The 22,078-nt window shown below is 40.3% G+C and overlaps 1 protein-coding gene across 1 annotated transcript in view; it reads left to right on the plus strand.

Annotated features, from left to right (window-relative positions):
- The window catches only part of ccdc88b (coiled-coil and HOOK domain protein 88B), a 64,015-nt gene that overhangs the window by 29,836 nt on the left and 12,101 nt on the right, over positions 1 to 22,078 (plus strand). The window contains exons 18-24 of the mRNA XM_087829719.1: positions 136 to 295; positions 2,926 to 3,297; positions 6,336 to 6,497; positions 7,427 to 7,704; positions 7,864 to 8,007; positions 11,865 to 12,051; positions 19,224 to 19,369. Coding sequence (XP_087685845.1) covers positions 136 to 295; positions 2,926 to 3,297; positions 6,336 to 6,497; positions 7,427 to 7,704; positions 7,864 to 8,007; positions 11,865 to 12,051; positions 19,224 to 19,369 — 1,449 coding nt within the window. The remainder of the gene's footprint in view (positions 1 to 135; positions 296 to 2,925; positions 3,298 to 6,335; positions 6,498 to 7,426; positions 7,705 to 7,863; positions 8,008 to 11,864; positions 12,052 to 19,223; positions 19,370 to 22,078) is intronic.

Here is a 22,078-nt window from a genome sequence, read left to right on the forward strand (position 1 = left end):
TGGAGTTAACCTTGATCATGCAGTTAACTTTATAAGGCACCAGAGACAGCACTGTGCTGAACAGTACATTTATCTTTAATGTCAACTCTGTCTTATGCAACCAGTGTCTAAAATGTGTTTGTGGTGTGTGTGTAGACGTGTGTGTCAGCAGCTGTCTGAGTCCAAGGAGCTCTGCGCTCAGCTGCAGGACCTGGAGAAAGAGCTCAGCTTTCGATTAAGCAGCATGGAAGAGGGTAAACAGCAGCTGCAGGAGCAGTATGCAGAAGCACAGGCCAAGATTAGCGCACTGTCCCAGGTGTGTATGTGTGACGTGGTACTTTAGTTCCTAACGGTAAGCACTGCTGCAGGGATGTGGTGGAAAATTCACAGGCAGCTCAGCAGGGGAAATTACTGTTATTACTGAAATGAATTCAGTGTGTTCACACCGGAAAAATAATGAGAAATGCAGAAGATTCAAATTGTATTTTTTTTTTATCTGTTGATGGACACTGTGGTCCCTCAGCACAGAGCATAATGAAAATGAAAATGGTGCTCAAAACTGGAAAAAGGAAAACAGTAACACTTTATTTACTACAACATAAAGTGAAGTATGCATACTTAAAGTGTTTGTTTAGTTGCATTTGAGTGTGGATTTTATATACTGTGTGGCCACAACAGAATGAAGAAAATGATGTCGACCGCTTTCTGCTAACATTAGAAAAAGCTATAAAAATAAACACATTCTGAAAAACTCAAAATCTTATACAGTAAGTAAATAAACAACTATGTTTTAAGCTGAATTACTATACTCATTTCTAGACCCATATTGTTTATTCTTTTATTCTATGTTAGAGTAGCTGGTGTGAATTCAAAATAAGTCATATATAATTCTTGTATAATGTAAACAGAATTGGTCCTAGTGCGGAACCCTGTGGAACTCCATAATGAGCTTTAGGATGAGAAGAGGATTCCCCATTTACATGAATTTCCAATTGAAATCTATTAGATAGATAGATAGATAGATAGTCAAAGGAGCTTGCAAAGAAAAGCGTCTGGACTTCTTTAAGTTGCTTGAAGACGTTTCACCTCTCATCCGAGAAGCTTCTTCAGTTCTAAGGTCAAATGGTGGAGAGTCCCATGGTGGAGAGACGCCAAAACACAGACTTAACAATGTGGTGTATGCGGTACAGTGCAGCGAGGAATGCCCAGACCTCTACATTGGAGAGACCAAACAGCCACTTCACAAGCGCATGGCACAACACAGAAGAGCCACCTCCACAGGACAAGACTCAGCTGTCCATCTGCATCTTAAGGATAAAGGTCACTCTTTCGAGGATGCCAATGTTCACATTTTGGACAGAGAGGACAGATGGTTTGAAAGAGGAGTGAAAGAAGCCATCTATGTCCACTGTGAGCGACCATCTTTCAACAGAGGCGGTGGTTTACGACACCAACTCTCTGCCATCTATAATCCAGTTTTGAGTTCCCTCCCCAGACGCCTTAACGCCCACTCACACCCTGGGCCATCTGACCTCAGGAATTCGCATGATAAGGTGGGGCCAGGTTTCACAATGAACTCACCCGAAACTCTGGCTGATTGGACCCACACCCAGTTTCACACCTTGGCTCAGGCGATTAGAGGATCATCAGGGCGTCCTTTTGTCCCTCTGTGGGGGGACACTCCCACTAGGTTTATATCTGGGACTCTCCACCATTTGACCTTAGAACTGAAGAAGCTTCTCGGATGAGAGGTGAAACGTCTTCAAGCAACTTAAAGAAGTCCAGACGCTTTTCGTTGCAAGCTCCTTTGACTACGATGACCTGGATGACTGAGAACCTTCACAGACCGATAGATAGATAGATTTCTATCCATCTATCCATCCATTCTAAGAAAACAAAGATTCAGCACTTGTTAGGCAATGTTCTAGTGGTGTATTCTAGTTGTTTATATTAGTTATTTGCCTACTAATTTGCTATCTAATTACTAACTTATACTAATTATGATATAATGTTATTAGATTGAACCACTCTAGGACCACAACTAGTATCAAACTACTCTCATGAGGAATGGTTCTCACACAGACTAAGAACGTAGTGTAAATGGGTGATAAATGAAAGGAAAAACCAACATAAAGTTTCCTAGGAAGGTGTTGGATTACCACATATTGAACAGAACAGCTTTAATATTCTTTGGCATTGATTTCCCAAGAGACTAAAGTCTGGAGGGATGAAACACCACACGTTCACAACATAATCCCTCATTTGGTGTTTTAATAATAATGCTTGTGAGCACTGTCAAACACTAAAATGTGCTGTTGGTGTTGAGCTAGGTCGCAGTGTACAGACCGCGAAGCCATTATTTCCATATATATCAAACCACTCTGACCTCAGTTGTCCTATGGATGCTGACACTCCATGAAGACTGAAACGTTTTATCACTACACTGTGATCAACAACTTTGTATTGATTTGAACTGGGTTGTCCCTCGAAGGGGACGAGTGTACTAAGGAGAACATACATGGGTGCATAAGGACTGCTGAGTCAAACAAACTTTTGTGGGGTAACATGTATGTAGGTTTCGGGGCGATCGTGACTCAAGAGTTGGCAAATCGTCTTGTAATCGGAAGGTTGCCGGTTTGAGCCCCGGCTCTGACAGTCTGGGTCGGTGTGTCCTTGGGCAAGACACTTCACCTACCGCCTACTGGTGGTGGTCAGAGGGTGGTGCCAGTGTCTCGCCTCTGTCAGTGCGCCCCAGGGCAGCTGTGGCTACAATGTAGCTTGCCATCACCTGTGTGTGAATGGGTGGATGACTGAATGTAGTGTAAAGCGCTATACAAATACAGGCCATTTCCTGTTTAGATTAGTTTTTTTTTTGTGGTGTTTACAGCAAGTTCCAGAGATTTTAATCTTTACACTTTCTCACTATTCCTTTCTCTCTCTTATCAGGATCTAACCCGTGAGCAGGCTCGTTCTGAGAAACTGGCCACTGAAGTGGAACACCTGAGCCAGAAACTACAGCGATCCGAAGCCGAGCGGCAGTCGGCAAAAGATTCTCTCCACCAGTCTCAGGAGAGAATAGAGTCTCTCTCCCAGCTCCTAAAGAAAAGTGAATCTCTGCAGTTAGAGACGAGGAGGGAAAGTGCAGAAGTGAAGAGTGCGCCTAATTCAAATTCAGAATCGACAGACAAGCAAGACATGTCACCTTTGGATCAAAGCCCCGAGGCTGCCAAAGGTTGTGACCTTTCCGCGACCCGCGATCGTTTCCCGGGGGAGGCAGAGAGGCATCTCAGTGAGAGGGTGATCGAGCTGGAAAAAGAGGTCTGTATTTGGATGTGTGAGTGGGTGTTTGGGAGTTGGTGTGGGGGCTCGGTCTTCCCTGTGAGGGAGATGATGTATATTATGTTAAAACTCTTACTCTAGGGATTCTCGAGGACTATCAGCTCACAGTGGGCCACTTCCCAGAGTGCAGCACTTTATTTCCAAAACTAGAGCTTTATCTCTGCTCATCGGTTTTAAAATGTCACCCCGGCTACTGTTAATCTTCCTTATCTCCTCTGCTGCTTTTCTGCTTAAGCTCTTACTGTCTCTCTCTCACACTCACACATACTCTCTAACATCAAGCTGTGAGGGGCGCTTCCAGCATTGCCAAGGTCACAAATTTCACCTGGTGTGGCTCTCACTCAGAACGTTATTACGTCAGTGCTTTCAGGTTTTGTACACTAGATTAGTCTAGATGAACTAAGGCACAAACAGATCCGGGCTACATCCTGGTCCCACTTACCCTTATTAATGCACAAACAACGATTGCGGATGAAGACATCTTCACATCTAAAAATGCAAGAATGCTCTACTTAAGAAAATAGAATTAATAGCTGCACTGTCCTAAAATATTAAAAGTGGAATTTATGCAGGAAAATGGCTCCTGTGTGTGATATAGTGTGCAGGATTGTTAATACTAAAGCTAAAGTAGCATTTTAATGTTCACTCCTTACTGGCTGTAGCTGCTGGAGGTGGGAGCTCATTTTCACCTGTTCGTACACGCTTGGTCATAACTGAGTAGGCACCCCCTCGAGTGTCAAACAATAAAACTGGGTAGACCTGTCATCATGGGAGAAGAAACAAAAAAGAATTACCTCCTTCTAAGCTTTTTTCTTTTTTGCTTTTCTTGAAATATTAGGGTTAAATCTCACCTTTCTGGCCCCCTGGGTTTCTTATAAATGAAACCATATGAGAAGCTGAGATGAGAAATCACTCTTTGGTGAAGCATGACACCAAGTTTTATCATAAAGCATCACGAGCTAGAATCATTGGTTTTTGTATTTCACAAACTGATGCAATAGCAATATTAAGATCAACTGTAATCTGAAGCAAAGAAGCGAGACCCAACAAGTCTTTATTGGGGTACACAAGTTGCAGAAGTGAGGAGGATGAGGTGGAGCAAAATCATGGAAGAGCTGTGCTGGCAGAGGATGAATGAATATGGCGAGCATGGCAGTTAGAGCAGATGGGCAGGTGAGGGTGGCTGTAGCTGTAGAATGAAAGCTGGCCCAAGCTGAATGGTGAGAAGTTGGTAAACAAACACGGGGAACAAAAGCTAAACTGAAGATGAAGGCCTGACGTAATTACCACAATAGCTCTGTGGTGGAGTTGGCCTGAAGTGCAGGTTGATGAGTAAATGAACCACCAATCTGCACACTGATTGGGAGAACGGGAGATAACAATCCATGTCTGGCACACGCAAATAGAATCAGGACAAACAGGCAAGGAAAACAAACAGGAAATAAGACGCGTGTGAGCTGCAGTTCTCTGGGAGAAAATACCTTGCTGCTGCCAGAGGTCAGAGGAGAACAGCCAGACTGCTTCTAGCTGATAGGAAGTCAACCGTGACACAAATAATCAAATGTTACAACCAAGGTATGCAGAAAAGCATCGCTGAAGGCGCAACCTTAAAGCAGATGGGTTACAGCAGCACAAGACCACACGGCGTGCCGCTCCTGTCATCTAAGAACAGGAAACAGGCAACAGTTCACACAGGCCCGCCAAAATTTGATGATAGAAATGAGAAAAATGCTGTTTCATCTGATGAGTGTCAGATTTGTTCTCCAACATTTGGAAGGTAGGGTTCGAATTAGGCTAAAATGAAATGAAAGCATCGATCCATCCTTCCTTGTGTTCATGCTGGATGTGATGTGAGAGGGTATTTTGTTGCCAGAATTTGAACTTGTTAGTACTCCTATCTGAGTATTACTGCTGACCATGTCCATTCCTTCATCATGATAGTGCACTCATCTCCTCATGGCTGTTTCCAGGAGCATAACGGACCGTGTCACAAAGCTCAGATCATCTCAAACTGGTTTCTTGAACATGACTGAGTTCACTGTACTGTAACCATATCTCAATCCAGCAGAGAACCTTTTGGTAGAATTAGCGAAATCTGCAGCAACCGTGTGTAAGTGTATCATGCGAGTTTGGGCCAAAATCTAATAGAAATATTTCCAGCACCTTGTTTAATCCGTACAACGAAGAATTAAAGAAGCAGTGAAGGCAAAAAGGGGTCTAAGTCAGTGCTAACAAGGTGTACCTAATAAAGTGACCAGTGAGTGCAGTTATTTTGTGCCACTGACATCAAAGGGAGAGAGCTAGGATGATGAAGTAGGAGAAGAATCTAAAAGTGACTGTAATAAAAAGTAGAAATCCCCTGTGTAGCACTATGAGTCAGTCAGCAGTACATGAAAACTCCACAGTGGGGGAAAAAATAACAACCCCACACCAAAACTGAGCTCTAGACTCTCTAGACGATGCACACATGAAATGTGTTGTCGCTCTTCCAGTACTTGCAAATAAAATGTTCAAATAAAATCGCAGCGTAGGGGGAGTACAGCTGACTTGTTGTTTGCACCAAGTTAATTTTAATTTTGGGAAATACACCAGATTTTACACCCTCAGCAATTTATAAGGTGGTTTTCTTTTCATTTCTAAACTACCCGCCTCTGTGCCAAATCAACACATTTATTTATCAGAGCAGATTGCACCAAATCATGTGTCGTCAATAAAGTCGCAGATTTTCTGATTGGACCATTAAAGCCTGTGGAAAGATTGCACTGACAGAAATCTCGCGTAAACAACAGATGTGAACTAATGAAATCTAATTTGTAACATTTATGTCAGACACAGGAGGAATTTCATCTCTGTGTTTATAGAGTGACACAAATGTCGCATAAAGATGCTACCTGACTGAGAGCACTTTAAAAGGTCAGCGGCAGAGTCTGACCATGTTCAAATATTATGGATGTTTCCGGAGCCAAATGTAGCACAGACATTATAAAAATGAAAGAAGAGATTTTTCTGCCCCTCAGAAAGCGGTGGCGGCTGCAGAGCATGAGGCTTTGCTGACGAGATTGTCTCAGTCCCAGGAGGCTCGTAAGCACCTCGAGGAGCAGCTGGAGGCTCTGCGTCGGAACTCCCTCAGCCTGCAGGACTCCTGCACCAGACTGCAGACGCTCAACACACAACTACAGGTGACCTAACACACAGACACAGAGCGTGGTTATGGCTGAAGTTGATTTGTTCAAAATCGCACATCGTTTTTAAACCTTTTGTCTTCCTAAAGTGAAACGCATTCAGTCTTTGTGCAATGAATTTTGACGTAAAGTGCGCAGGGACCTGTTACATTATTGGACATTATTTCATATTTGTATTTGCTCTAATGTGGGGAGTAGGATGACAGGCTCAGTGCCAGTGTCATAGCATAGCACTGGCTAAAGAGCAGAAAACTAGAAGAAACAGCCCATCTGGCCCTGTCCAAAGGACAAAAACTACCTACCAGGTTTTTTAAAGCTTACTAAGTATTCTGCTGTAACCTATTTGATTATCTCCCTCACTTAAATATTCTTGTATCAAAGGGTTACTGCGATCCTTTATGTCAGACTGTCCGGTTTGGGATCATAATGCCTCAGTGTCTGACATAAATTTATTGTAAACTGTTCTTATTGGAATTTGTTGCTCAGAGAGAAAGGACAGCTGTGATGAATGTCTTCATAAGAGATGGAGAAAATATTCCAGTGAAGAAACGGATAGTTAAACAGATTCTGTGATCCGTTTTTATCAGATTGATGATCTCATCCGATGGAGGATACAGGAAATGATCCGTTTTTTAGATAACAGAGGCCAGTGTTTTTAATTCATTCTGCTGACTGGCTTGTGATTGCTGTGGCTTTATACTTGCTATTTATAAAACTCAGCAAGAAAGTGAAAACTACCAAAATGTCAAACCATTTCTTTAAGCGCCCAGTGCTGCACACATAATATCTTGTTTAGATCCATGGCAAAAGGTTAATAAACTAACTTTCAAGCTTGTTGGCTTTCAGCTCAACCTTTTGAAATTGCTAAATTACAGACATGGTCTCTCTGTTTTCTGTCACATACACACACATACACACAAACATAGGTGGAGCAAGCGTCACTGAGCTCCCAGCATGCAGTGCTGCTGGCACGCTGCAGCGAGAGCGAGGCGCGGTGTGCCACCCTAGAGGCCGAGTCAAAGGTGTGGGCGCGGGAGAGAGAGGAGTCCGCGGCCAGAATGGACGCTCTGAGGCGGGACCACGAAAGGATGACGGCGTTGCAACAGCGTCAGGAGGTGGAGCTGGAGGAGCTGGTGGAAAAGCACTCTCAACTGAGGAACAACAATCGCAGCCTGGAGGCCCAGCATCGAGAGCTGGAGGGCAGGTACAAACACTCTGACTCTTCACTTTGAAGATTTGTGACATATTTTCCATGTTTGAAAGGACTTCTCCCCCAAAATTAAATATGCACAAAAACATCTTGATCTATGAAAGACACACGTCATCTTTTGTTGGAGGTAAATCCTGTGCTTGAAATATTAAGGTACAAGGAGCTCTTGGATGGCAAAACCCAGCTGGAGGAGAGAGAGCGGGAGATGAAGACGGAAAGAGAGAAGATGGAAACGGAGGCCCAGAGGAGGCTGGAGAGAGAACGAGAGCTGGAGAGGCTGAAAGAAGACAATGACAGGTAACAAATCCAGTCGGGGATCTGATCATCCTTTCACAGCACTCGTGTTCATTTGAATACAAGGAGCAGCAGCAGCAGTAATGTCTCTATATGAAGCACAGCGAGCAATACAAGAATCAATTTGAATGCAAATGTACTATATGACGCGCAGAATGCCTTTTTGTTCCAGATCTAAATCCTCTGGGCTGAGCACAAAAAAACGAAGTTATAGTGCAAAAAAAAAAAAAATAATAATAATTTTTTTCACGTTTCTTTCTAAAAGCAGACACGCAACAGGTACATTTATGAAAAGCAGCCTTTTAATAAACCATTTCCTTCGTTATAAACATTTTGTGTCTTTTGAAGCCGCAGATCAGGCTTACTGAACTTCGAGACCATTTTGAACACTTCTCATCATATTTTCTCTTAGTGACTGATTGATATACAGTATGATAATAATGGCCACAATCATAAGATACTTGTGTGACATAATTAGTTAATCAACCATCATCATCTTTTTGATGCAATTGATTACTGACTGCTTCTTGCAAATACGTGGCTGGCAAAGCAGGGAAACAAAAACCTCCTTTGGTGGTTTTTAGACAGCATTTAACTAAAAATACTGTACAAAACACAGAAAATACGATATTAAATAGATTAAAATTAGACTTGTGTGTAATGTAACAATTCATTTCAGTTGTTTGAGTAATTTCTTGACAATGGCTATGACCTATTTTTTGAGGAATATATTAAATGATGGGACGAATCAGATGTAGTGATGAACCTGCAGATTCTGCTGCTCCAAAGTGACTTTCAGCTCATTGTTTACTTGTCTGGCTGTTTTCTGTTTTGGTTCAGCCGCAGCTCTCTTATTGTCTTCTTTTTTTTATTTCAACAATAACTGGAATTTGTAACAGAAAGAACATCTCTCGAAAACATTGTACATTACCTGCTCAGTAGGATGCCAAACTGCAGGCGGGCAAGGTTAACGACTAGCTGGTAAACATATTAGAACTGAAGAATCAGACGTTCCAACCAGGAGTTGTTATAACAATTCAAAGAGAGGGAAAGTTCCTCGGATGGACAGGAACAACTTTAAATGAAGAATAACGTTGCTCCATGGCTGTGGTTAGTTAACAAGTGGCTTTAAAATACCAGTGTTGTATTTACCTAACATAACTTATTTCTTCTGGCCAAAAACTCATTTCCAGAGTCTCAAAACACCTTTTTACACAGTAAATATTTTGAATTGTCACAATGGGGAAAGCACAGGTGGAATTAATAACTGGCTAGTAGCGCAAAAACTAGAACATCCCCAATGTGGAATTTAGCCATGTGTGCCTTTCCTGTAGTCAGACTGTCCACTGTGAGCACTTTTGTTTTCTCTGTTTGCAGGTGAATTATATTTGGCTTCTGAACTGTACTCGCTGGCCATTTTATTAGGTACAGTTGTTCAACTGCTTGTTAAAATCAGCTGATCATGTCAGCAAGTCAGTGTATTGAACTTAGTCGAGACAACTTTCTTTTTTTTCTTTTTTTTTAAATGTTTATTTATAAGATTTTAAGTTCAAAGTTACATAACGTCACACCAGACAAAGGACATAAGATTCAAAAACAATAACATTTAAGCACAGAAAAAAAAAGAAAAAACAGAAACCAAACACAACAAAAAAAGACCCCAAACAGGAAAACAGGAAAGAAAAGGAAAAAAATAAAAACAAAATAAAAAATAAATAAATAAAAATACACCAGTTAGCCAGTACAAATCAAAAGTTCAAAAGAAACACCATTGTCCAAAAAATATGATCTTCTGTGTGAGTTTAGACAGGGCAACAGAGAGTTCACCAAGACCAGAAGATGTGGGAAACATGTCCAGGAAGGAATCAGGGTCCGGCAGAGGTGCAGTTTCACACAAACACAAAGTGCAGTCAAATGGGTTAAAGTTTATGTTAAATTCCCATTAATATGATTGAGAAAAGGGCCCCAGATTTCGACAAACTTAAAATGGGTGTCAGCCAAACGATAACGAACCTCTTCAATATACAAACAAGCAATCATCTCACGCAGCCAAACCCTGAACAATGGAGGAGATGGTGATTTCCAGGCTCTGAGAATAAGTCTTTTAGCTACAATCATGCCAAACATTAAGGCTTTCTGAAGAGGACGTCTGAGTGCCAATGAGGTTAGGGAGCAGCCTAGCACTGCAAGTACACCATCCGGCTCTAATTTTAAGTCATAAATCCGGTTATACATATTAAATATCTCTGCCCAGAAACTCCCAGAGTGTGGGGCAAGACCAGAAAAGGTGACCAAGGGTGTCGAGACAACTTTCTGAACTTCAAACTGAGCAGCAGATGGGGAAGAATGGTGATTTATGTGACTTTGAACATGGCGTCTTGTTGGAGTATATCAGAAGTGGCTGATCTACTGGGATTTGACCACACAACCATCTCAAGGGTGAATAAAGCAACCTGATATCACAGCATGAAATGGATACGCATGCAGAAGTTGTGGTACCAGCAGGTGGAGATAATTGATTTAAGTAACCAAAGTATGAAGGTATGAAGTATATTCCAGAGTGTTTCTGTGCCAGAAATGATTACGCGAGGTGGCTGATATGTTTTTCCATGTAAATGTGTTAGTAATGTCTGTTTAATTGCTTTCCTGTGATTATTTTCACGTTGGGTTGAAATAAAATATTTACCTCTGCTGGTACTGCAGCTTACACAATGTCTGCATCCATTTCACGCTTTGGAGAGACACAAGCGTGAAATCACGCTGAAAACATGGTGGATCAGGCTGTCATGCATGCTTGTATAAAGGTCAGAAAAAAAGAGAAAATATCCAGTGAGCAGCAGTTCTAGGTTCAAGGTGAAAATATGTTGTTGATGCTTAAGGTCAGAGGACAATGAGCTACTTAGGAAGACAAAATTTGTCCAATAACGACTGATCACAACCAATGTTTATAGAAGAGCATTTCTGAAGGAAGGGCTATAAAAACAAAAGACTACACTAGAACCCTCTCCTGTCAGTTAGATCTCGTGTAAGAACAGGAGACTGAGGCTACAATTTGCATAGGCTCGCCAGAATTGGACAATAGAAGATTGGAAAAATGTGATCTGTTCTGATGAGTCTGGATTTCTGATCCACCACGTTGATGGGACGGTCAGAAAATGGCATGAACAGCATAAAAGTATTTCCTCTTCTTAATACCAACTGAGCTTTTTTTAAAAAAAAAAAACCCCAACAGCCTACCTGAGAGTTACGCTGACCATGTCCACCCCTTTATCATTTATTCATTTGGCCAAACAGAACAACTTTTGATTGTAGTGGAATGGGATGTGCAGCAGACAAACTGTGTGATGCTATCATATCAATATGGACCAGAATCTCTGAGGAATATTTCCAGCACCTTGTTGAATCCATGCGATTAAAAATTAAAGCAGTTCTGGAGGCAAAACAGGGTCCAACATAGTATCAGCGTCTACCTAATAAAGTGTGTGTAATATAAAAGTTTGAAACTGAACTTGAAGTTTCTACTTTAATATTACTGCTACTGATTTGTTTTAATGTGTATAAAATACTTACCTCCAAAATGATAATGTATAATTTTCCCATCAGTGATGTTTTCATCTTATTGCAGACTTTCTGTCCTCATTACTCAATGATACAGAGGTGATTACTCCTTTTTCAAACAACTCAGAATGAATTTGCTCTTTAAACATTTTGTCCGAGATAATATCTGTTTGTTGTTGTCTGGCTTTGTGTAGACTCCTTGTTTTGGATAATAACACAGTGATCTTCAATCAGAGAGTAAACAGTGACACAAAGCACTTTACGAGAGCGCATAACAGTGGCCGTGCGTGTCGATGTTGCAGGCTGCAGGCCCACCAGAAGGAGTGGTTGGCGTCGCAGGCGGAGCTGCTGGCTCAGGGCTCGGTGCTGAGGGCAGAGCTGAACGCCTCCCAGCTGGAGAGGACTCGGCTGGAGGGCGAGCTCAGTGCCCTGAAGGAAACACACCAAAGCCTGGACCTCAGCAACGCTCGGCTTACCAGCCAGTATCAGGTATGAGCTGATACACAGAAATGCATCCACACACACACACAAACACCAACACACAGCAGATACCGGTGCCCTCTATGCAAAATAGGATTAAGTGCTTCACATTTGAGACATTACCCTCTTGAAATAAAAGAAAATGCATCTAAACCATCAATGGGCAATTAAACAACATTTATTATGAATTCACTGCAAGTTTTAGAGAGCATTTTACATAGTTCAAGTCTGGGTTGAGCATGTCTCATATCATCAGTGGGAAACAATAGCTGACTGATTTCTAATACATGATACAAAGCCAATTTCAGCTTGACATATCAGACAAAAGTGATACATTGGTCCAAACAGTAAATGAATACCAAGTAGCTAATAAAAAGCAGGGGCATCTTTTGCCTTCTAAACAGCTTTATCCTTCTGCGCAGTGCTGTCAAGCCATCACTGAGTATTGTTAAAATAGTTTGAGGAGAGCAGACAGCTGAAAAAAGGGGAACCTCATGAAAAACTACTTCATCTAAGTATAATGTTGGCTGTTAAAGTTTCTGCTCAAAAATGGAGGACAACTCCTGAATCTACTTAAATGATTTATTGACGAGTTCAAGAAACTGCAAACAGAACGTCAATTGAGGGGCCAAGTGGGGGGTCTGTGGGAGGGAGAGGCAGCAGGCAGGGTATTGCAAACATAAGTAAATGTAGACAGGGTCAGTGGTGGTGCACAGGAGGAGATCTTGCTGAAGCAGAGGGGAAAAAAAACACGGGTCATCCCAAATGGAAAAAAACACACTTGAAATCTTCAGGAGACTACAGCGAGTAAACACTAGAGAGCTTGAACAATAATACCACTCAGCCAGCAGAACGATCTGGCGCGACTGGTTGGATAGAGAGGGGTTTAAATGCAGAAGGAGAGTGATTGATGATTGAGCCAGGTGAGACCAGTCGCAGCCACACCTCTGCAGACAATGCAATGCTGAGAGGTAGGCAGAAAGTAAGAGGAGAGAGAGCCAAATGATGAGGAAAATGATGAGGCAGGTCGGCGCTGGAGGTGAAAGGGACCACAAATAATCAGATAAGCTTAGCTTAGCATGAAGGTTGCATACAAGTCAACAGCTACAAAATCCACATACCAGTAAATTTATGGTTCAGTGGCTTATATTGCTTTTGGTGTGAGTTATTGGGAAGTAATGGGCAGCTAACAGTGAAGTAACTCCACCCAGCCAACAAAGATTAAAGATTAGAACATACAATGAATAAAAAGCAATAATGTGTTAATGAGTTTCAGACTAAATGTTGGGAGGTGTTTCCTCTTTAAATTGAATCATTTTCATGACCGATCGCTCCGACAGTTCAAGTGCTAAGATGCTCGTGGCTGGTGGCCCCAGGATACAGTAGATTCCCCTATATAAATATGTAATAACAATCAAGCCAAATTTGCTGCCTGCTGTGGACAAAAACACTGAATATGCTGTCAGTGTTTGATAATAACTCGTCTAACTATTAGAGATTTTGATTCCATTATCAATACAACTTATCGATTTGATACCTTATTGATTCACATTGGTTCTGCTCTGAGATTAACCGTTAAACAGCATTAAAGACATTGAATGTGCGCAAATTAATTGCATACTGTGTCATGAAATGTTTGTTTATGTTGGGGGTATTTACCTTCTTTATTGTGATCAGTGTTGGGGTCATTACGCATGCGCTTTACACACAGATGTGTATGTACTGTATGTGTACATCTGTGTATTACACATATAATGTATTACACTTTTCTTAAAAGTAATGCAGTGTGTTACTTAAATATTCTCAAGAGAAAGTCTTTTACTACACTACTCTACATTAATTTTGCATATTTTTTTATAAAATGACCTGAAATGCATTGTCTCATAATTACCAGTTAACAATATAAACCTGAAGCAAAAGTCCCAAACACCAACACAAATCCCTATCCTAATGAGGACAGACATACGGTCTTTCTCATAGTATTTAGGTATTAACACATAGCCGACAGCACAAAACAAAGATGAAAACCAGCGCAAAGATGCTTTAAAGCGATCGCCACAGTGATTCTACTGTAGAAACATGAACAGGTAGAAATGGAGGCTGGAGCCTGACTGTTGAACTTCAGGGTCTGGCTGCTGGGTGGGGTCAACATTCAATCAGCTTTAACATCACTCTGGGTTCTTGGCTAGCTTAGCGTTAGCATGCTGTCTGTGCAGGTGTTTGCAAAGAGCTGAAGTTGTGTTAGCACTATAGTGCAGTTGTTTCTGTCCTGGATACAGTTTCCACTTTACCATCGCACTCTTGTCCTTGTGTGCAATAAAAATAAAAGTAATTTCTCTAACCACATGAACTGAAATCAGCTGACTGTAGCACAAGTTCAAATGTAACCTACAGGCAAGCAGACTAACAATTACAAGGAACTGAACTACTGGGAACCAGTTCTCTGCAAGAATTTCAATTTCAATCTTACAAGGTTGCAGGTTGCTATATTTCATTAGACTTCACTGATTACAGAGTATATCCCACGTGAGTATTTAGGCTAATGCATTCATTCACTTTTAAAAAAGCCATCTTGATTTGTGGATGACAGCTCATGTGGCTGAAGAGAATAAAAGCTCGCTACAGAGTAATTTGACTTCATGTCAGGGCTAACTGTTTAAGCAATTAATGAAGTCAACGCTGCTTTTCCCCTTGCATAAATGCCCGCAAAGCTCCATCTTCTTTAGGCAATCCTACAGGCTCTGTAGGATTCTGATGGAGCTTCAGTGAACAGTAAATGGATGAACAGATACACCTCTCTGGTCCTGTGTCATGGTGGATTTTTTTTCCTTTTTCTCAAGGACATGACTTTCAGATGTAGGTACGTTTATTTCAGGTCTGACATGTCTTCTTTTGTCCTCCACTTGTCCATTTTCCTCAAATTATTTAAGGACTCAGTGCACACAACGCGAGACGTGCCTCGTTTTGAGCTAACAGCTCTTTGGGAATCACCTTGTTGGTGCAAAAATGCTATTTTGTGCCTGTCAGTGTGTGTTATCTTTGGCATTTTTCATAGATTCAACTAAAGAAATGGGAACAAATTATGTGCTTTTTGCAGCATGCCGCTAGTAACAAATTGCCTAAAATTACAATCCGCAATTGGTTCTTCGTTAAGTTGTCTGTTATATATGGACACAAAACTGCTTGGTGCATTTGTTATGTTTGAATGATGATGGTTAGAGTTAAGTGGGTCTACAAAAAAAACAACAAAAACAAAAAACAGTCCTCTGAAAATGATCAAGGACTCGATTAAAACTAAGTGAAAAACACACCTTCAGAAAGCCTAAAGAAGTATTGCTCAAGACCACTTTAAAAAATTACAAGACATTTTGGTTCCTTGCAAAGAAAATATAAAGAAACTGAGTTTTGCACGGTGCAGTACTGTAAAGAGGGTTTTTGGAGGCTTCCTGGTTTTGAAGATTGTTTGTGTGAGTGAAAGCGAGGTTCCTATCATAAATGACAAATGAATGCATTAACAGACACAAATGACACTCTTTATATAATCATTGTGAGGATTATATCTTATTAAATCATGTCATTATCTACTCAGCGCCTGTTCTGCCCCCAACAGTAGGTTGATAGGTTTGTATGCTGGGATGCAGAAGTCCAGTTTTCTCATTACGCTATAATATGGAGAGAAAAGTTAACAAAGTTCATCCTGGAGTCTGTGGACCCACAATTAACTTGTTGCAGCAGCTGTGCTAACTAATGGGCCTTGACTGAACAGGACTGGGGTTATGAGAACAAAATAATTGGAAACAGATTCACAAATAGGAAATTATAATATGTGCCCAGTAAATGTGTGGCCATACCTTCTTATTATTTTTTTATGATCTTAATAGTTATAAGTGTTTGAGAGTATAGGATTTAATAACGTGGTTTAAAAGCATTCTTTGTGAATTTCTAAGCTTAATATCTTCACTTAACTAGATCTCTTAACTTATGCTCGTTTTTCTGTGTAGACAGCTCCACAGAGCAGCTGTTGTAATTTCCTTTCTTCTTCTGGTGATTCTTGAGGTTTGTGGTTATTTGCCTTTCAGTCAGTTATTGATATTTATATTTAAAATTGCAATACTGTAATTTTCTGCTGCTCATTCCTGTGCAATATCCCATCTGCCCTCCTGTCATATTTCTTTTCAAGATTTTCTTATTTAATCACTAGTGTACATATATTTATATTTATAGATACATATATATTTAGTCATCTTTTCTCTTTTACCATGTCTCTCTAATATTTTGCTCCTTACTATTTTTCTATTTTTTTTATTTTATTTTATTTTATTTTATTATATTTTATTATATTTTCTCCTACTGTATCATGCTGCTGAGTGACTGCTGCTCGTCAAACACATTTCATTGCAATGTTGACCCTGTGCTAACTTGCATATGACAAATAAAACTGAAAACTAAAACTGAAACTGAGTTGATAATAAAAAGCTCCTACCTCTTAAAGCAGTTAAGCAATTATCATTTACCAATTTTTTGAGACCAGTGACATGACAATTCAGTCACTACGGGATCATCAAATCTCTTTGTGTCTCTTTTAGCTGACATTCAGTAATGTTAAATGCTATTCAGCTAAATCCTTGGTTTGTATAGAGGTCCCTGCAGATATGTTTTGTGTTTTTTATGTGCTTTTATGTCCAAATGGGTCCAACAGCAGCAGGTTTTATAGAAGTTCAAGGGGGGCAGCTGACCCACACCCACGCTCTTACAAAAGGTTCTTCTTCGCCTTTTTTATTGATTCAGAGCACTCAGTACCAAATTCTGTAAGACTGAAAACACTCACCTGTTACATTCCGGTACATCTTTATTCTGGTGGCATTGTACTGTTACTATACTGATCTTTTCAAAAGGCTGGAAATGTTTTTCAAAAATGCTTGATTAAATAATTAATCCTTGCCGACACAGAGATATATGATACATGTCAGAGAATATATCAGACATGGTAAAAAAAAATAAAGTATACCTTCTTTCAAGGTTTTACATATCAGCACATAAAAAAATGTTCTCTTTTTATCAGGTTCTAAAATGATTTCAATCTAATCACTATGGCACAGATGCCGTTGTTACTATATTTATTTGACAAAAGCTAAGCCAAAATGAAGAAGCAGTGTGTGAAAAACCAAGTACACCCTATGATTCAGTAGCTTGTGAAATCACCTTTAGCGGGAATAAGTGAAGTAATTGTTTACCACCACAGGATTTCAGTCAGATTGAGGGCTAGACTTTGGCTGGGTCATTGCGACTCCTCGATTATTTTATTCTTCGGCCATTCTGTTGTAGATTAGCTGCTGTGCTTGGGATCGTTATACTGCTGCATTACCCAATTTGCTCCAAGCTCTAGCTGTTGGAAAGAAGGCCTCACATTGGGCTGTAGAAGAGTTTGCGAGGTGCCCTGGTACTGATGCTGCATAACGAGACCAAATCATCACTCCTCTACCACTGTGCTTAACAGTGGGTATGAGGTGCTTGTGCTGATATGTTTGGTTTTTTGGTGTTGCGGACAAATGTCTCCACAAACATGCTCCAGACGTCTCACGGTTTGTTCAGATGCAACTCTGCAAACCTGAGTCGTGCTGCCATCTTTTTTTTTTTTTAGATAGAAAGTGCTTTTCCCCGTTGACATTTCAAACAGTTATTCTTTTTTTTTAAAATTGTCCTGTCATGAACCTCTCAGGGGTTTTTGTAGTTTCTGTGAGCATTGCATTACCTGATCTTGGGGTGACTTTGCTGGATTGTTCACTCCTGGGAAGATTTGTGAATACTCTTTTAACTATAGATTAATGGACTTGTTGTGTGTCAATGGCCTCATAACCCATCACAGATTCACAGATTGACCAACAGTTGATTCCCTTAGATCAATGCTGATGTCTTTCCTTCTCGGTAGGAACCAGCGTTCCTATGGAAGCAGTAGACGTGTACTTATTTTTCATGCACAAGTTTGGCATTTTAGCGTAGTTAGACACGGTGTAAGAATTAAAAGAGTCTGCATTATCTTTTGATCTTGCCAGTAGATATGTACCCCATTGTGAAGACATATTTGTATTAAAACTATAATATAGTCCAAATAAACTAAACTGGAAATAACAGAAATCTTGTGCACAGTTGCAGTAAGGCAATCATTATCGTTATTGTCTTATCCTCAGTTTTTTTTTCGCACACTGGTAAATCAGCCATTCTGCTAATCTTAATAAGGGATAAGCTTGGCAAAGGTATGCTCAGTAGTCAAACTGATGAGAGTGACAGTCTTGACATTATTATTTTCTTATTCCTACAATGTAAACTCTTGTTAATTACGGAAGCGTAGAGCTGCCACCCAGGCAAAAGAAAAATACAAGTGTATCACGTTATAACGTGAAAGGTTTATTGTTCTAACAAGATACTTTTCCTGTTTGTACAATATACTATCATGTTTGAACAACATAATATCACGTTATTACAATATACATAATTATCACGTTCGTACAACATAATTATCATGTTCGTACAATATAAATATTAAATTGTACGAACGTGATACGCTTGTATTTTTCTTTTGCCTGGGTGGCAGCTCTACGCTTCTGTAGTTAATTGATCAGGCCCACAGTGTGCACTGACTCTGGCACTAAAGGGAGTGGGATTGTGCTTTTTGACTATTCTGCTGACTCTGTTCAGATTTGGCTGCTGCAACAGTAACTGGGACTGGCAGGCTGTTATGTAGAGCGAATCTGGCATGATAGTAACGTTATTAATTATTAATTACAAAGTTCAGACCTGCATTTGGATGATACACCTTTGTTTTGGTTAATGGCGGTTTGTAGGAGTTCTTTCGTTCATTGCAAGCTACCAGATTTCAACACAAAAGTCCCGGCAGAGACATTGTAAGAATGTTATACATGCATTAAAACGATAAGCTATGAAAATGCGTTTCATTTTTAATGATCTAGTTAGATGCATTTTGTCAGTTTCACTGTGTTTATGAACCGTATGACTAACAAAGCACTGTCCGTACCTTTCTGTCTGCAGGACTTTTTTCTAGGACTCACACATCCTCACACATAGTTTATATCATTAGGCATGCTTACTTTTGCAGAACAAGTAGTATATTCTGTTCTTGTCGAGCTATTTATTCTTGATCGCATTTATGGTCTTGTGTACAGTTGTTGACCCAGCTGAAGGGGAACATGGAGGAAGAGAATCGACACTTAGCAGAGCAGAATCAGAGTCTTTTGAGGGAGAATCGTGCCTTACTGGAGCAGAGCCTGGAGCGCCGTGACCAGCATTATTCACAGCAAAGGGAATACCAGTAAGTATATACTCACACGCTCAATGGCCAGTTCTTTAGGTATCATCACCTTTATTAGGCGCTTTAATTGACTTCAAATGTAGAATGAGTGTTGGTGCCAGACGGTCTGGTCTGAGTATTTCACAGACTGCTCAAGGGTCAAGGGTCTTCGGGGTTTACAGAGAATGGTCCAAAAACTGAAAATATAGCTGTTCAGCCGATAAATCTGCAGTAACTGTGTGATGCTATCACATCAGTATCGACCAAAAACTCAGAAATCTTCTGAGCGCCTTGTTAAATTTGCACCACAAAGAATTAAGGCAGTTCTGAAAGGGTCCAAAACAGTGCTAGCAAGGTGTAACTAACAAAGTGGCCAGTAAGAGTGTATCTAGAAAGGATTAACAGTGAATCCGGCAAAGTCGAAGGGAACCAAACGGATGTAAACAGCTAACAGAAATGCAGCTGAGTGGATTTGCACCGAAACACATTAAGAGATAAAAAAAAACAGCTTGTAAACTATGAGTGAAAATCACTAACACGCTCGAGGTTTGGGCCCGCACCACTTAGCTGTGATGTCTCTACATTCACACATGTTAAAAATACTGGCTACCCCTCAGCCTTCTAGTAGATACATCTATTGTATACATTAGAAAATCTTGGATAGCATATTTATTGATTTATTGTGTTTATGAGATTTTCAGAAAACACAGAGTGTTAAATTCATGTCACGTATATAAGCATGGTACCAAAAAAAAAAACAAAACTGTAGTGAAACAAACATTAAAATCTGTTAAATTTATGGGTTTTTTTAAAAGTTAATGTAAAAAACACATAAAATGTATTTTCAGGGTATGGGAGCTTTGCAGTAATGAAAGCAGAAGTGCACCGAAGAAGTTTGACCTTATTAATGGAGTTAACTTCATGTACTAAGTTGCAGTGAATGCATTTTGTTTACTGCTATTGTTTAAGTTTGTAGGCTGTAACATAGTTTGTATTCATATCAAGCACATAAAAGCACTTCTATAAATGTTTGAGACTGCAAAGACAACAATTTCACACTCCAGTGGCCCTCAGTAGTCTTCCTTTTGAATGACTAATAGACTGCTTTGAGAATAATCCTGAACTAATAGTGAGCATGCAGAGTTGGCTTCAGTCTTTAAGTCTAATGAACCAAAGTTCTTGCAAATTACATCTTTTTGTGCCTTCAGTTCAGGCTTGTGTGTGTGAAAAGATGACTTTTTTCAGCCTTTTTCCTTAAATCTCGGGCACAGATTTCGTTGTTAACATTTCACGGCATATTTTGGTTCATCACCCTGCCACGCGAGGTCTGCATCATCTCATAACAGCTCTTACAAGTGAATGTTAAAAAGCCATGCACTTTGCAAACTCACAGAAATCAGTTTAGATTGTTTTCCTTCCAAAATCAACACAATTTTCATGAAGCAGAAAGAAATCACATTACACTTACAACCTAATTACAGGACAGACCAGATTTCAGTGTGTTTGTGATGGAAGAAGTGAAGGGCTCTATAGAAATTGTTGTATCCAACTTTCAAAGCAACTGGAATTAACAGTAAGAGCACCGGGGCACTCGTATAGTTCACCAGGTTAAACAAGCGCTAAGGTACACTCTAAGGCTGTCACAGAGGCACTGGGTTTGAATCCTCCCTGAGGCCATTTGCCGCATGACTTTCCCCTTGTTCTCTTTCTGAGCTTTTCTGTGTCAATAAAGGCTAAACCCCCCCAAACAGTGAGCACAGTAAAGCCTAACAGGCACACAGCAGTCTGTAAGTAGTATTTTGCTGAGAAAGTTTTGTTTTAATGTTGCGGTTTTTTTTAATATCACTTTCGCAAACATAAGCACATAAAAATATGTCATGCAAAGCATTTCTGGTGATAGTTTCATTCTCTTTTACTGAGCCAAAGTGTGTGGCGTTAATACTTTAAGTTATCTACGTAGCAGTGTATCAGTACAGGGCAATAAAAAAGTGGATGTTGTACTTTATACAAAATGATATAAAATATTTTAGTGTAGCATTGTTGTCGCTGATCTCCAGACCAGGTCAGGTGATGGCTCAGCTGATACCTGTTTAAGCTGCTTTAGCCGGCCTAAAGTTGCTGCACACGTGTAAAACATCTATCCCTTTATAATTTATTTATTTATCCTTTGCGGTCAGTGACTCCCTAAAGTCTAGAAGCCGTGGATTGTTTGTTCGTCTCTGTGCATTCACTTTTGTATTTAATAACTAAAGGCATGCTCTGTTGGGTTGAGATCAGATGACTCACTTGGTCATTGAAGAGTATCCCTTTGCTTTCCCTTGAGAAACTCTCATCCATTTGCACTGTTAAGCTCACGTCATTTCTCTGACTCTGAGCAGAGAGTAGAGCCCCGTACGCTCAAGAATTCAACCTGCTTCAACAGCAGTCACATCATCAGTAGATGGTAGTGATCTGTTTCCACTGGCAGCTATTCATTCCCGTGCTAAAACATCTCATCGACTATGTTTGACAGACGATGTGGTGTGCTTTGGATCATGAGCTGTGTCTCTCGTTCTCCATACTTTTCTTTCCCATCATTCAGGCACAAGTTAATCTTGGTTTGTCCAAAGACTTTTTAAACATCTATTCGGGCTCTTTCAGATGTTTTCTGTCATCTCGACTGTAGAAGGACAACTTCTGTGGTGGCTTTTCAGGCCTTTCAGCCACTACATTCTTGTAGTCCAAAGTTTT

The sequence above is a fragment of the Neolamprologus brichardi genome, chromosome 2 (genome assembly GCF_056152115.1).
Source record: "Neolamprologus brichardi isolate AB-2024 chromosome 2, ASM5615211v1, whole genome shotgun sequence".
NCBI lineage: Eukaryota > Metazoa > Chordata > Actinopteri > Cichliformes > Cichlidae > Neolamprologus > Neolamprologus brichardi.